The sequence below is a fragment of the Castor canadensis genome, chromosome 1 (assembly GCF_047511655.1).
Source record: "Castor canadensis chromosome 1, mCasCan1.hap1v2, whole genome shotgun sequence".
Lineage (NCBI taxonomy): Eukaryota > Metazoa > Chordata > Mammalia > Rodentia > Castoridae > Castor > Castor canadensis.
Genome location: NC_133386.1, coordinates 137,773,463 through 137,789,578, shown reverse-complemented (window position 1 = coordinate 137,789,578; position 16,116 = coordinate 137,773,463). Strand labels below are relative to the sequence as shown.

Sequence of the window (16,116 nt, the reverse complement as noted above, 5' to 3'; positions counted from 1 at the left end):
ACCTGATCTGGTCGGTATACACTGTATACACGTATTAAAATGTCACACCGTATCCCACAAATATGTTCAATTACTATGAGCAAATTAAAAGTAAAAAATTTTTTTAAACAAGGTACTTGGGGCTGGAAGAGTGGCTCAAGTGGTAGAATGCTTGCCTAGTAAGCAGGGAGCCCTGAGTTCAAACCTCAGGACTACCAAAAAATAAAATTGAAAAAAAGAAGGTACTTGGTAATTTAACAGGGCTATCTTTAAATGGTGAGTTTCTGGACTATAGTAAGTCTTTGTCTTTTAGTTGGCTATTTAGTTCAAACACAAGTCTTGGTTCCCTTTGTTAGCTGGCTAACAAACAGAGCAATCCCAATAATTATAGCTTAGTCTCAGTTTATAAATATCTATGTACCTGAAAGAAGGTCCTTGGTAGGAGGGTTGTTTGAAGAAAGAATGCATGAATCACTATGACTCTTGGCAACTGTCTTAATTTGAGGCTGAAATTCAGAACTGTTGAGAAGGGACATCTGCTTCCGTGGAGCTTTGCCTTTTAGAATTTCAGACTCTAAATTCTGTCCTGAATTAAGATGGTGCTGCAGTCCAAAGAAAGAATCCTTTACCACATCGGCGTTATCTGTAAAGTACAAGTGATCCTTTCCCCTGGGTTAAAAAAAGGAGAATGTCAGCAGTGTATAATCCATTATGGTAACATTCTACTGTGTCAGATCTAGGAAGATCAGTGATGGTGATGTAACTTGGACTCTGAAACAGGTACCTTACTTGCAATGTCACTTTGTAAATCTGTTTTACATCTTCTAAATTAAAGAAATAATAGATACTTTACTTACAATTGTGGGTTGTATCTTATGTGAAATAATGAAATAGAACTCAGTGCCTGCATGCATATACACACATACACACAAAGGGAAGACGGTCAGCATGGAGCATGACAAAAAGCAAATGCTTCATAAAGAATTATTTAAGACAAAAATCTGTTACTCTTATCCATTTTGTTTCAAAAAATAATACTCTTTCTCTCTTTTCCTTCATGGACATCTATCATGGCATTTATAAATTATATAGTTGTATTTATTTGCATGTTAGATTCTCTACTACATTGTGAGTAGTCCTTCAGGACAGAAAATGTATGGGTTTTTTGTTGGTATTTTTGGTTCTGGCATGCTAGATACATGCTTTACCACTGAGCTACCTCTCTAGCCCTAGGAATTGTGTCATTAATTTCCAACCAGGACCATAGTGCATGTTTAACAAATATCTTGCTAAAGGAGTGACCCGGGCTAGAGGTGTGGTTCAAGTGGTAGAGCATTTGCTTTGCAAGTGTGAAGCCCTGAGTTCAAACCTCAATCCCCCCACCCCCCCAAAAAAAAAGTATTAAGGAGTGACTGCATTTCTGACTCAGTTATCAGTCAACTGCAAATGAAGAACAGACTCTTAAGTGACAGGGAGTTTGCTAGATTGGTATAAGGTGTGGTAATTACCTCGGTGTTGTTGATCTACTACTGTTGGCTAACTCTTTTCCATCAATTTTAATGCTAGGTATCTCGTGAGACCTTGATGGAATCAAAAACTGGGTATTGCTAGATTCAGCATTGTCTCCGAATCCCCGCTCAGACAAAAGCACATTTTCTGTCATGTCAGTGGTAGGAAGAGTATTGTAGCTATCATAAGTTTCTGACAGAGGCTCCAGAGCAAGTGAGACCTGAAAGGGACATATATACATTAGACATTTTCTTTACATTCACAGACTAATTTTAAGACACCTGTTTGATAAAAATTAAAGTCCTCCATTCATTTCAAAATTAAGTCTAACCTCCTGCCTTCCTCAGAAACTTCCTCTCACTCCTGAGACTCCTTCACTCCGTTGTCCTAGATAGATCAGTTACTGAGGGGTCTCTGTGTATGCCTTAAATTTCATTGCTTCATCTAAGCCTTTGTATATACCTTTACTCCAGCATTAATTCTGTATGTCATGTTCATTGCCTTCTTCATGTTTCTATTTACTCTGTATCTGTACAGCAATACATCAGTAAATCCAGTAATTTACTGAATACTACAGTCCAGGAACTATGTGTGTTGTTTGTCATACAGACAAGCTTCAGTGATATTATAACTCTACCAGGAAAATATGTTATCATAGCTTGAAGATTTAAAAACAAAACCAAAAGATTAGAGAAGGTATTTGTATCTTTCAATTTATCATCCTGATTGGATTATGAACTCCTTGAAGGCATGAACCATCTTTTACAGACTAATTAGCACTGTACCATAGGCCTAGTACTCAAGCCTGATATACCTAATATTCTGATGAATAAAAGAATGACATGGAACCTTCTGCATTCCTATAGTTAGCTACTTAGGACAAATAAGTCCCAAGTTCTATCCTGGGGATGACATAGGGTGAGAAGGGAGGAACACTAAGATGAAAAAATAAGTTTCTGCTAGGTGTGGTGGTAAATGACTACAGTCCCAGCTAGTTGGGAGGCTGAGGCAGCAGGATCACCTGAGCCCAGGAGTTGGGGCTAGCCTGGGCAAAAGAGTGAGATCTGCTTTCAAAAAAGAAGGTGAAAAGTTTCTTTATTATTTCATTCCTATGAGTTCAAGTTCACTATTAAAAAATCCTCCAGTCCTCTGGAAAGCCCAATAGAGAAAAGCAAAATGGAAGAAAAAATAATAGAGCCTAAAGCAAAACTTTGAAGTTGAAATAAAAAAAATACTCCAAAAGAAAAGAAGAGCAGTATTGAAAGTTCAGTTTTGATGACAGAGACAGTAGAAGAAATAGTTTAAGCAGCCAAAGACAGTCAAACAATAATGACACAAAGGTGAAAAAAATTTCAGTTAGATGTTTTAGATTATCTCTGGAAAGGTCAATGAGACATTTTGTGCAGGGAAACTTAATATAAGCCAGGATCTTGATTAGCATTCTGATCACAGACCAGGTAATATAAAATCTTTCAAATCTCTTCATCATCAAGTTTTCCCACAAAGACAAATGACAGGAATGTAGAGGGGCAAATACTCTGTGCAGTGATCACTGAATAGTATCTCCTGAAATCCTGGCTATAAATGTCAGGAAGCGTTCTCTTATCATTCATCACTTATTGAAGATACATGTAACCACCACCATAATCAAGAAATAGAACAGTTCTATTTCCCCAAATAACTCCCTGTGCTATCCTTTTGTACTCACACCCTCCTTATCTCTTACTCCTACCAATCACTGATTACAGTTTGTCTTTTCAAGAATGCCATACGAGTATAGTCACACATATAACCTTTTAAGATGGGTTTCTTTCACTCAGCATCTAATCCTTCTGAGATCCTTTCATGTGGTTATGTGCACCAGCGGTCCAGGCCATTTTATTGGCTGACACTCCATTATTAACACAGCTTGTCTCATTGGTTGTTTTTTTTAAACACTGAAGCAGCCTTGCATTCCTAGGATAAGCCTCACTTCGTCATAGGATCACTCTTTTTATACATTGGTGGACTCAATTTGCTGATATTTTCAGACCTAAATTCATGAGGGATATTCCTCTATAATTTTCTTATACTGTCTTTCTTTAGTTTCACTTTTGAAAAAACTTGTGTTTTCTCCTCTTTGATTTTTCTGAAAGAGACTATAAAATTGGTGCTATTTCCTCTTTCAATGTTTGGAAGATGTTGCCAGTAAAGTGATTTGGGCTTAGAGATTTCTGTTTTGGAAGGTTTTAAATTACAAATTCAATTTTCAAAAGAGCTATAGGTCTGACAGGTTACCTATTTCATCTTGGGTAAGTTTTGTTAATTTATGGCTTTTGAAGAATTGCCCTATTTCACCTAAGTTGTCAAATTTATATGTATAGAGTTGTTTGTAATATTCCCTTAATATCTGCAGGTTCTGTAGGCTGCTGTATTAGTTATAGCAGAATCAAGAAGAATGTGGAATATTTCTTGTGTGTATGGAAGAGAGGACAAGAGAGGAGGAGCATAGTGGGTACACACCTGTAATTCCAGTTACTTGGGAGGCAACAATTAGGATCATGGTTTGAGGACAACCTGACAAAAATTTAATGACACCCCATCTCAACAAACAAACCAGGCATGGTGGTACATATGTGTAATCCCAGCTAAGGCAGGAGGCATGAGTAGTTGGATCAGCCATAGGCAAAAGTGCAAGAACCCATCTGAAAAATAACTAAAGTTAAAAAAAAGGACTGGGGGGCATGATTCAAGTGGGAGAGCACCTGCCTAGCCAGTGTGAGGCCCTCAGTTCAAACCCCAATAACACCAAAAGAAAGGAGAGAAAGAAGAAATTTAAAAGAAATGGGAGAAGGCATATTTCTTTGTGGAAGAGAATATTCCCAATGTTTTAAGTGTATAACCCAATGTGATTGTGTCAAAAGATACAATTACAAAACAGACGATAGTAATCATACTATGATTAGTATGTGGAAAAGATGCATGGTAAAACAGAATAAACAGAAAAGTATTGAAATTTAAGTACTTGTTTTAATGCAAATAAAATAAGTGGTATTCCTGTAACACAGTTAAAACAAAAAGCTAGAAGGAATCAATGCCTCTTATAGATAAAATTTTAAAATTGTCTACTAAATGCAGTAGACTTTATGTATAGTAAATAGTATTTACATATGCAGGTCTAATTAACCTTATATTTGTTCAAGACGTTAGTAGTATAGCAGCAAAATTAAAAGGCAGGTTGAGTGAAAATGTTAAATAATTTGTCATTTTTCTTTATACCTGATGAGAACACACAGATAGAAAGAGCTCCCGAAAGCTCTATTTATTTAAAGTATCAAGGAGAATTTTGGTGTAATTGAAACACTTCTGGACATGATGTTCATGACAAACATATCATCAAGAAGATGATTCAGGCTGGAGGCGTGGCTCAAGCAGGAGAGTGCCTGCTGAGTTCAAACCCGGGTACTGCCAAAAAAAAAAAAAGAAAAAGAAAGAAAGAAAATGATAACTCTCAGCAGGGTGAGGTGGTGAACACATGCAATCCCAGCACTCTGGAGGCTGAGGCAGGAGAATTGAGGGTTAGAGGTCAGCCAATGAAGTATAGTGAGACACTGTCTCAGAAAAAGAGAAAATGATAGTTCTCTTAACTGAGAAGTCTTGAAAAGTTTATCAAAGTCAGATGACAACGCAATGGCCTTTGTTGACAGTGGACTTGTTTCAAAATCTAAATCCCCAGGGGCACCATTTGCAAGGACAGCACTATAAACCTGTGTGCTACCTTCTTTACTTTGTCTAAACAGCAAAAGTCAAACCACATCTAAGTAATTCACATGTGAACTAGATTCCTGTGCTCAATGTTTTGCTTGATAACTGGATAAGCACTTAGGGTAGCATGTTATCACTACATGGGTATTAAGACGGTTAGTGCTAGGCAAGGTGTTAAAGAAATATTTTGTGAACTTGAGCTTGATTTAAAAGAAGTCTCATAATTTATGTTGTCCAAGGAAAAATCCCAGACTCAGATCACTAGCAGAGTGACAAAATATAAGGCTCTTTTAGTTGACATTACAGTCCATTTAAACAATCTGGGCACTCACAAGGAACTGTATAATACAGCATTTATTTTATTCATTTCTCCATGATTTTATCTTTGGAAAATTTATTAAGCAAGGAATGATCTGTCCTACTTTTCCATATTTTGTATGCTCAAAGAGGATTTCCAGAAATGAAAGTTACAGTATAAAATACATTTCTAAAATAATAGAGCTAAAGACTTACGTCCCAAAAAGATGTTTTTGATTTTAAACTTAATTAAAACTGCTGGGTGTAGGGACTCAGGCCTATAATCCCAGTTACTTGGAAGACAGAGATTGGGAGGAATGGGGCTCAAGACTAAATGGACAAAAGTTAAGTGTTTAAATCTCCTCTTAAGATTCAGACACATCAGGTATTCTATAATGCTTTTTTGGTTTTCTTTTTTGGGGAAATCACTCCCTAAGCCGCAGGACATATTCTCCTTTGGATGAGCTGCCATCTCTGTCTGGTAGACCGCTGCCACCCTTAGATCTGTTTTCACCGTTATGTCAAGGAATTTGTCTCGCTTTTCTCCTGTGTCGGATCTCATTTTCCATTAATCTACCTTGTCTCCCTTTTGAGTTTACTAAAATCCTTCAGCCACTTTGTCAAGAAGCAGATGAGAGGGGTACAAGTGTTTGGGGTACAAACTTTGTACACATGAAAGCTTCATTGTTCTACCCTCATGCTAGATAGACAATTTGCTAGAGGATTCTAGGCCTAGGCCATTTTCATCCAACATTCTGAAGGCATTATTGAATTGTCTTCTGGCTCCAAATGTTGTTATTGAGAAGTGTGAAGCCATTCTACTATTTTTGCAGTACTAGGTATTGAACCCAGGGCCTTGTGCATGTTAGGTAAGCACTCTATCACTTGAGTTACATCCCCAGCTCCAAGGCCTTTCTCTTTCTCTGTCTCTCCTTTTGGAGGTACTGGTGTTTGAACTCAGGGCCTTACAATTGCTAGTTAGGTGCTCTACCACTTAAGTCATGCCTTCAGCCTTTTGTGCTTTAGTGAGTTTTCAGGCTTTTTGCCCAGGGCCAGCCTCAGACTCTTACCTATGCCTCCTGAGTAAGCTATGATTAGAGGCATGAACTAGCATGCCTGGTTTGTTTGTTAAGATGGAGTTTCACTCAGGCAGGAGCAGCAATACTTATCTCTGACAAAGTAGACTTCAAGCCTACATTGATCAAATGAGATAAAGAAGGACATTCCATACTAATAAAAGGGGAAATAGACCAAAAGGAAATAACAATTATCAACCTATATGCACCCAATGTCAATGCACACAATTTCATCAAACATACCCTGAAGGACCTAAAAGCATATATAAACTCCAACACAGTGGTCATGGGAGACTTTAACACCCCATTATCATCAACAGATAGGTCATCCAAACAAAAAGTCAATAAAGAAATCCTAGATCTAAAATATACCATAGATCAAATGGACCTAGTTGATGTCTACAGAACATTTCATCCAACTTCTACACAATATACATTCTTCTCAGCAGCCCATGGAAACTTCTCCAAAATAGATCATATCCTAGAGCACAAAGCAAGCCTCAGCAAATATAAGAAAATAGAAATTATACCATGCATTCTATCTGATCACAATGCAGTAAAACTAGAACTCAACAACAAAAGTAAAGACAAAAAATGCAAACAGCTGGAAACTGAGTAACTCATTACTTAATGAACAATGGGTCATTGATGAAATAAAAGAGGAAATTAAAAAGTTCCTGGAAGTCAATGAAAATGAAAACACAACCTACCGGAACCTATGGAACACAGCAAAGGCAGTCCTGAGAGGAAAGTTTATAGCCATGACTGCATATATTAAAAAGACTGAAAGATCCCAAATCAATGACCTAATGATACATCTCCAACTCCTAGAAAAACAAGAAGAAGCAAATCCCAAAACAAATAGAAGAGAAATAATAAAAATAAGAGGTGAAATCAATGAAATAGAAACCAAAAAAACCCTACAAAGAATTAATGAAACAAAAAGTTGGTTCTTTGAAAAAATAAACAAGATCGACAGACCCCTGGCAAACCTGACTAAAATGAGGAGAGAAAAAAATCCCAAATTAGTAGAATCAGAAATGCAAAAGGGGAGATAAGAACAAACACCATCGAAGTCCAGGAAATCATCAGAGACTACTTCGAGAACCTATATTCAAATAAATTCGGAAATCTTAAAGAAATGGACAGATTTCTAGATACATATGATCATCCAAAACTGAACCAAGAGGATATTAATCACCTGAATAGATCTATAACACAAAATGAAATTGAAGCAGCAATCAAGAGTATCCCCAAAAAGAAAAGTTCAGGACCTGATGGATTCTCTGCTGAATTCTATCAGACCTTTAAAGAAGAACTGATACCAACCCCCCTTAAACTGTTCCATGAAATAGAAAGGGAAGGAAAACTACCTAACACATTTTATGAAGCCCATATTACACTTATCCCAAAACCAGGCAAAGACACCTCCAAAAAGGAGAACTATAGGCCAATCTCCTTCATGAACATTCATGCAAAAATCCTCAATAAAATAATGGCAAACCGAATTCAACAACGCATCAAAAAGATCATTCACCACGACCAAGTAGGCTTCATCTCAGGAATGCAGGGGTGGTTCAATAAACGTAATAAATCACATTAACAGAAGCAAAGACAAAAACCACTTGATCATCTCAATAGATGCAGAAAAAGCCTTTGATAAGATCCAACACCATTTCATGATAAAAGCTCTAAGAAAACTAGGAATAGAAGGAAAGCACCTCAACATTATAAAAGCTATATATGACAAACCTACAGCCAGCATTATACTTAACGAAGAAAAACTGAAACCATTCCCTCTAAAATCAGGAACTAGACAAGGATGCCCACTATCTCCACTCCTATTCAACATAGTACTGGAATTCCTAGCCAGAGCAATTAGGCAAGAACAAGGAATAAAAGGAATACAAATAGGTAAAGAAACTGTCAAAATATCCCTATTTGCAGATGACATGATCCTATACCTTAATGACCCAAAAAACCCTACTCAAAAGTTCCTAGACACCATCAATAGCTATAGCAAGGTAGCAGGATATAAAATCAACATAGAAAAATCATTAGCATTTCTATACACTGATAATGAACAAATTGAGAAAGAATATATGAAAACAATTCCATTTACAATAGCCTCAAAAAAAATCAAATACCTAGGTGTAAACCTAACAAAGGATGTGAATGACCTCTCAAGGAAAACTATAAACTTCTGAAGAAAGAGATTGAGGAAGACTATAGAAAGTGGAGAGATCTCCCATGCTCATGGATTGGTAGAATCAACATAGTAAAAATGTCGATACTCCCAAAAGTAATCTACATGTTTAATGCAATTCCCATTAAAATTCCAATGACATTCATTAAAGAGATTGAAAAATCTACTGTTAAATTTATATGGAAACACAAGAGGCCACGAATAGCCAAGGCAATACTCAGTCAAAAGAACAATGCAGGAGGTATCACAATACCTGACTTCAAACTATATTACAAAGCAGTAACAATAAAAACAGCATGGTACTGGCACAAAAACAGACATGAAGGCCAGTGGAACAGAATAGAGGACCCGGATATGAAGCCACACAACTATAACCAACTTGTCTTTGACAAATGCACTAAAAATATACGATGGAGAAATAGCAGCCTCTTCAACAAAAACTGCTGGGAAAACTGGTTAGCAGACTGCAAAAAACTGAAACTAGATCCATGTATATCACCCTATACCAATATTAACTCAAAATGGATCAAAGATCTTAATATCAGACTCCAAACTCTAAAGTTGGTACAGGAAAGAGTAGGAAATACTCTGGAATTAAGAGGTATAGGCAAGAACTTTCTCAGTGGAACCCAAGCTGCACAGCAACGAAAAGATAGCATAAATGGGACTTCATAAAACCAAAAAGCTTCTGTTCATCAAAAGAAATGGTCTCTAAACTGAAGAGAACACCCACAGAGTGGGAGAAAATATTTGCCAGCTACACATCAGACAAAGGACTGATAACCAGAATATATAGGGAACCTAAAACACTAAATTCTCCCAAAACTAATGAACCAATAAAGAAATGGGCAAGTGAACTAAACAGAACTTTCTCAAAAGAAGAAATTCAAATGGCCAACAAACACATGAAAAAATGCTCACCATCTCTAGCAATAAAGGAAACACAAATTAAAACCACACTAAGATTCCACCTCACCCCTGTTAGAACAGCCATCATTAGCAACACCGCCAACAACAGGTGTTGGTGAGGATGCGGGGGGGGGGGGGGGGGGAAGGAACCCTCTTCCACTGCTGGTGGGAATGTAAACTAGTACTACCACTCTGGAAAAAAATTTGGAGGCTACTTAAAAAGCTAAACATTGATCTACCATTTGATCCAGCAATACCACTCTTGGGGATATACCCAAAAGACTGTGACACAGATTACTCCAGAGGCACCTGCACACCCATGTTTATTACGGCACTATTCACAATAGCCAAGTTATGGAAACAGCCAAGATGCCCCACCACTGACGAATGGATCAAGGAAATGTGGTATCTATGCACAATGGAATTTTATGTAGCCATGAAGAGGAACAAAATGTTATCATTCGCTGGTAAATGGATGGAATTGGAGAACATCATTCTGAGTGAGGTTAGCCTGGCCCAAAAGACCAAAAATCATATGTTCTCCCTCATATGCAGACATTAGATCAAGGGCAAACACAACAAGGGGATTGGGCTTTGATCACATGATAAAGCGAGAGAACACAAGGGAGGTATGAGGATAGATCAGACACCAAAAAACTAGATAGCATTTGTTGCCCTCAATGCAGAGAAACTAAAGCAGATACTTTAAAGCAACTGAGGCCAATAGGAGAAGGGGACCAGGAACTAGAGAAAAGGTTAGTTCAAGAAGAATTAACTTAGAAGGTAACACACATGCACAGGAAATCAATGCGAGTCAACTCCCTGTATAGCTATCCTTATCTCAACTAGCAAAAACCCTTGGTCCTTCCTATTTTTGCTTATACTCTCTCTTCAACAAAATTAGAGATAAGGGCAAAATAGTTTCTGCCAGGCATCGAGGGGTAAGGGGAGGTAAGGGAGGGAGGGGGGTAAGGTGGGGGAAAGGGAGGAGAAATGACCCAAACATTGTATGCACATATGAATAAAATAAAAATTAAGAAGAAAAAAGATGGAGTTTCACTAATTTTTTGCCTGTCCTCAAACATTGATCCTCCTGATCTTCGCCTACCAAATAGTTGGGATTACAGGTGTGCACCACCACATATGGCCGTGAGTACTTAATATTATCAAAAGTTGAGTCAACAAGCTAATTTCCCTGACTGCTTTGCTTTTTCCTTCCTCCCTCCCTTCCTCCGTTCCTTGGCAGTACTAGGGTTTTAAACTCTGGGCCTTGTGTTTGCAGGAGCTCTACCACTTGAGCCATGCCTCCAGCCCTTTGGCTTAATATATTTTACATTTACGTCCAGGCTGGTCAGGACTGTAATCCTCCTATTTATACAGGGTCTCATGAACTTTTGTCAGGGCTGACTTCAAATCATAATCCTCTCAAATTCCACCTCCTGCGCAGCTAGGATTACACATGTAAGCCACCATCCCTGGCTTCTTTAAACAATAGGTTTGTATGAATTGGGAGCCATACAAGTTCCTCAGTAGGCTGTTTTCTGTCTGGCAACTCATGTATTTAGTAGTGGGAGGTGTTCTTGAACTGCCTGCCAGAGTCCAACATTCTTCAATGGAAGAAAAAAATCAAGTACATAAAATATAAAATTTATAATGTCCAGCATTCAACCTAAAGTTACTGAAAACAGGAAGAAATGCCCATAACCTAGAGAATGACAAACCAACAGAAATAACCCCAAAATGAAAGAGATTATAAAATTTAAAACAATAAGTTATACTAACAGAGACTATACCAAAAATGACAATCCTAATAATACAGAAAATTTTTTTGAAATATTCAATACTCATTCATAATAAAATCTCTCAGAAAACTTAGAAAAAGGGGTACTTTTCTCACTAATAAATGACATTTATGAAAAAAACCTACATTTAATATGCTATTTAATAGTGAAAGACCAAATGCTTTCCTCCTAAGAAAAGAAACAAGGCAAGGATAACTATTCTCCATTTAACACTGTACTATAGATGTTAGTGCAGTAAGGCAAGAAAAATGAAAGACATATAGATGTGAAAAAAAAGCAAAAAATGATGTCATTTATCAGTAGATGACATAGTTGTGTAGAAAATCTTCAGGAATCAACAAGAACATAGATACATTGGTATAAATCTAACAAAATAAATGTAAGACCTATGATACAAACTATGAAAAGACTGCATAGAGAAAATAAAAATCTAAATAAATGAAGAAATATACCATGTTCATGGATTTGAAGACCTACTATTACTAAGAAGTTAATTCTCCCAATTTGATCTGTACATTCTACAGTATCAAAAATAGACCGGAGGATCATGAATTCAAAGACAACCCAGGCAAAGTGAGGAAGATTCTATCTCAAAAAGAAAAACAAAAGGAGTGGGGTAAAGGTAAAATTGTAGAGCAAGGTCCTGGGTCCAGTGCCCAGTACCAAACAACACAAATCAAAACAAGATAAAAAAGAAGCAAAGAAAACTCCATATATATATATATATATATATATATATACACACATATATATACGTATATATATATATATATATACGTATACATATATACGTATATATATATATGTATATATATATACGTATACATATATATATACGTATATATATATACGTATATATATATATATATATATACGTATATATATATACGTATATATATATATATATATATATATTTTTTTTTTTTTTTTTTGTGGTACTGGAGTTTGAACTCAGGGCCTACACCTTGAGTCACTCCACCAGCCCTTTTTGTGATGGGTTTTTTTGAGATAGGGTCTCTTGAACTATTTGCCTGGGCTGGCTTGGAACGGCAATCCTCCTGATCTCTTCCTCTTGAGTAGCTAGGATTACAGGTGTGAGCCACCTGTGCTCAGCTCCAGAAGACATTTTCTGTGGAAACTGACAACCTGATTTTAACAATTATACGGAAATCCAAAGACTCTAAAATAGACAAAATTTTCAAAGGAAGAAAATTAAAGGGCTTAGACTATCTGATTTCAAGATTTTCAGTTAAGTTGCAGGAATACATGGATAGTATACTACAGACAAAATACAGAGCAATGGAACCCAACAGAGTCCAGAAACAGACTGACATATATAATCTATTGATTTTGCATAAAGATTTGGATATAACTTAATGGGGGAAAAGACAGTGTTTTCCATAAACAGTGAAAGAACCAGTAGATACACTTAAAGGGAAAAATAAATCATGATCTTAACTCATACCACAGATAAAATTTAACTTAAATATGAATTAAATATATGGTAAAAGCTAAAACCACAAAAATATTAAAGGAAAATGCCGGGAAAAATCTTTATAATCTTGAATGAGGGAAAGATTTCTTAACTAGGATGTCAAAAGCACAAACCATAAAAGACAAACTTGATAAATTTGATCATTAAAGAAAAACTTCTGGGGCTGAAGGAGAGGCTCAAGTGGTAGAGTGACTAGCAAGTGTGAGACCCTAAGTTCAAACTCCAGTACAGCCAAAAAAAAAAAAAAGAAAAACTTTTGTTCATCAAAAGATACCATGAAGAAAATAAAAAAGATAAGGAACAAGCTAGGAATAAACATAAGCACACATAAATTTACCTACATATAGCCCAAATATAAAAAAGCTTTCAAAACTCCAAAATAAAAATTTAAAGTTTTTGCCTGTGTTTGAGGTCTTGGGTTCAATCCCAAATAATTAAATAAATAAACAAATAAATGCAAAAGACTTCAACAAAATTCCACAAAAGGAGATCATCAGAAGTGGGTAGCCTTTTTCCTAGGAAGGAGTCAGACAGTTAATATCTTAGGTTTTGCATGCTATTTGGCATCTATAATAATTACTCAATCCTGCTACTGTAGAATGACAGATGCCACAAACCATTTATAAACAAATAGGTGTGGCTCTTTTCTAACAGAACTATTTTACAAATATAGGTCAGTGGAAAGCCAGATTTAGCTTGGGAGTTACAGTGTTTCAATCCCTGAAGATATAAGAATGGCCACAAAGTCCATGAAAAAAAAAAAAAGAAAAAAAGTCCATAAAAAATACTTAACATATTAATCATTAGGAAATGCAAACTAAAACCCCAATGAGATATCAAAACATACTCATGAGAACAAAAATTAAAAAGACTGACCATACAAGGTGCTGATGAAGATGAGCAATTAGAATGTTTACATTCAGCTGGCAAGAATATACAAAATTGCACAAGCACTTGAAAATAGTTTCTTAACCACCACTTACTATATGGATCAGCAATTCCATGGGTTGGATACTTTCCTCAAAAAAATTAAACACAAGTCCACATAGAAGCCCAAGTGTTCACCAACTGGAAAACAGCCTTGAAAATTGTAGAATATCCATACAATGGGACATAATTCAGCAAAATAGAACTTGGATACATAAAGTAATATGGATGAATCTCTAAAACTGGATTTTTTTCATTTATTCTATTTAACCTTTCTTAACCTAGGTAAGGGACTAATTGGTGTTCACTGTATGGCTACTTTTAAAAAATCTTATATATATAATCTTTTGCATAGCTATATTTAATAAAAACAATTTTAAAAAGCTAAATGCAATAAAATGTACAGTACCTAATATACGGTAGGTAGACATATAATATTGGTGAAAAAATTTACAATGAAATTCTAAATTTCATTCTAAAAAATTTAGAAGGCACAGTGGTTCACTTCTACAATCCTAGCTACAGGGGAGACAGAAGTTGGAAGGATCTCAATTCAAGGTCATCCTGAACAAAAAGTTCTCCAGAGCCTATTGCAATAAAAAGTTGGGCATGGTAGCATACACCTCTCATCCCAGCAACACAGGAAGCATAAATAGGAGGATTGTGGTCCAGGTCAGTCCATGCATAAACAGACCTTATTTGAAAAATAAGCCTGGTTCAGAAAGACAAAGGCTGCATGTCTTATAATGTTGAAGATAGATCCAAAAGATAAACGTATTCACAAAAAACATGATCGCATGTAGAACTTGTTTGCAATAGTGGAACTAATCTATGGAACTTGGGAAAGGAGGAAAAGAGAATGATAGTAAACAATACTGAAATACATTACATCTGTGCAGGTAGATGATATAATGATACATACTAAAAGCTGTTGAATAATAGGGGGTGGGAAGGAAAGGTAAAAGAGAGTAAAAGGGGGTTAAACTGACCAAAGTACACAGCTGCAATATATTGAGAAATCCCTTTGAATACTGACTTTGGCATTAAAAATGTAGGATAGGACCTGCAAGAAGATGGGTACTTGTGTGTGGGAGGGGAGGGTGAATGGAAGGGATATAAAGGAGGGTGAATAAGGTTGATGTGCTTTGCATACTTGTATGAAATAGAACAACACTGCAATTGTTTTAAGTAGGGGGGAGGGTGATAAGGAAGAGAGATGTACATTGTGAGCATATTCAAAAATATTACAATGAATCCCCCCCATACAACTAATAAAAATGATTAAAAGTAGAAGAAAAAAAAATAAAGCAAGAGGCTGGGAGCATGTCTCAAGTGGTAGAGCACCTGCTTAGCCAACTCCACCAAAAGCAAGCAAAAAACAAACAAAAAAATTAGAATGAATTTCCTCACTTTTGCCCTACTTCATTTAAAAATGGTTTTACTTTTTCCCTCCTACTTATAATTCTTACTTTCCAAATGTAACTATCAGTTCTGTTCATCACAACTCATTCCCATCAAATTTTCTTTAGAATCTTATTTGCTCAATTATTAAATTTTATTTTCTATATCCTTTTGTCTTCTCCTTTATCTACCGAACAGATCAGGTCTCCCAAGTCTAAAAAATGGCCTGACAAACCTATTCTGTAGAGGGTAAATAGCAAATATGTGAAGCTTTTCTGCATCTTTTTTTTTTTAAGGCCCTTTAAAAATTTAAAAACCATTTCTAGCTCAAAGGCCATATTTGAACTACTGCGCTGTTTGCTAGTCCCCTATTCTAAAACATTCTGAACAAACTTCACAATTCTGTTACTTAGTACCAATACTATCCACTCTCAAATTCATGTAAATTTGTTGTATTGCTATTGCTTGCCCAGGACCAGGTTAAATGTTTCTATATTTTGTTCATTGCATGTAATTCTTACAACAATGTTTTGGTATCATTTTACAAAATAGGGTACTGAAGCAAGTATAAATGATTAGCTGGTAAACACCAGAAGTGTTTTTGTAACCAATTTCTCTGTCTAAATCTAGTATACTTTCCATTAGGTCACACTACTGCCCTTCACTGTCACTTATCTGGGAAAAAGAAATTCTTAATTGTTGCTTCTACTTCTTCATGTAATGGTGTTTAATTCTGTACTACTTAATCTTTCAGAATCTGACTTCTGTCTT

The 16,116-nt window shown here is 36.1% G+C and overlaps 1 protein-coding gene across 6 annotated transcripts in view; it reads right to left on the bottom strand.

The window, feature by feature from the left end:
* Positions 1 to 16,116, bottom strand: part of C2cd3 (C2 domain containing 3 centriole elongation regulator) — a 139,134-nt gene that overhangs the window by 113,117 nt on the left and 9,901 nt on the right. For all 6 annotated transcript variants that reach the window (XM_074083246.1, XM_074083271.1, XM_074083263.1 and 3 more), the window contains 2 exons: positions 1,488 to 1,708; positions 401 to 648 (listed from right to left, as the gene is read on the bottom strand). In XM_074083246.1, coding sequence (XP_073939347.1) covers positions 401 to 648; positions 1,488 to 1,708 — 469 coding nt within the window. The remainder of the gene's footprint in view (positions 1 to 400; positions 649 to 1,487; positions 1,709 to 16,116) is intronic.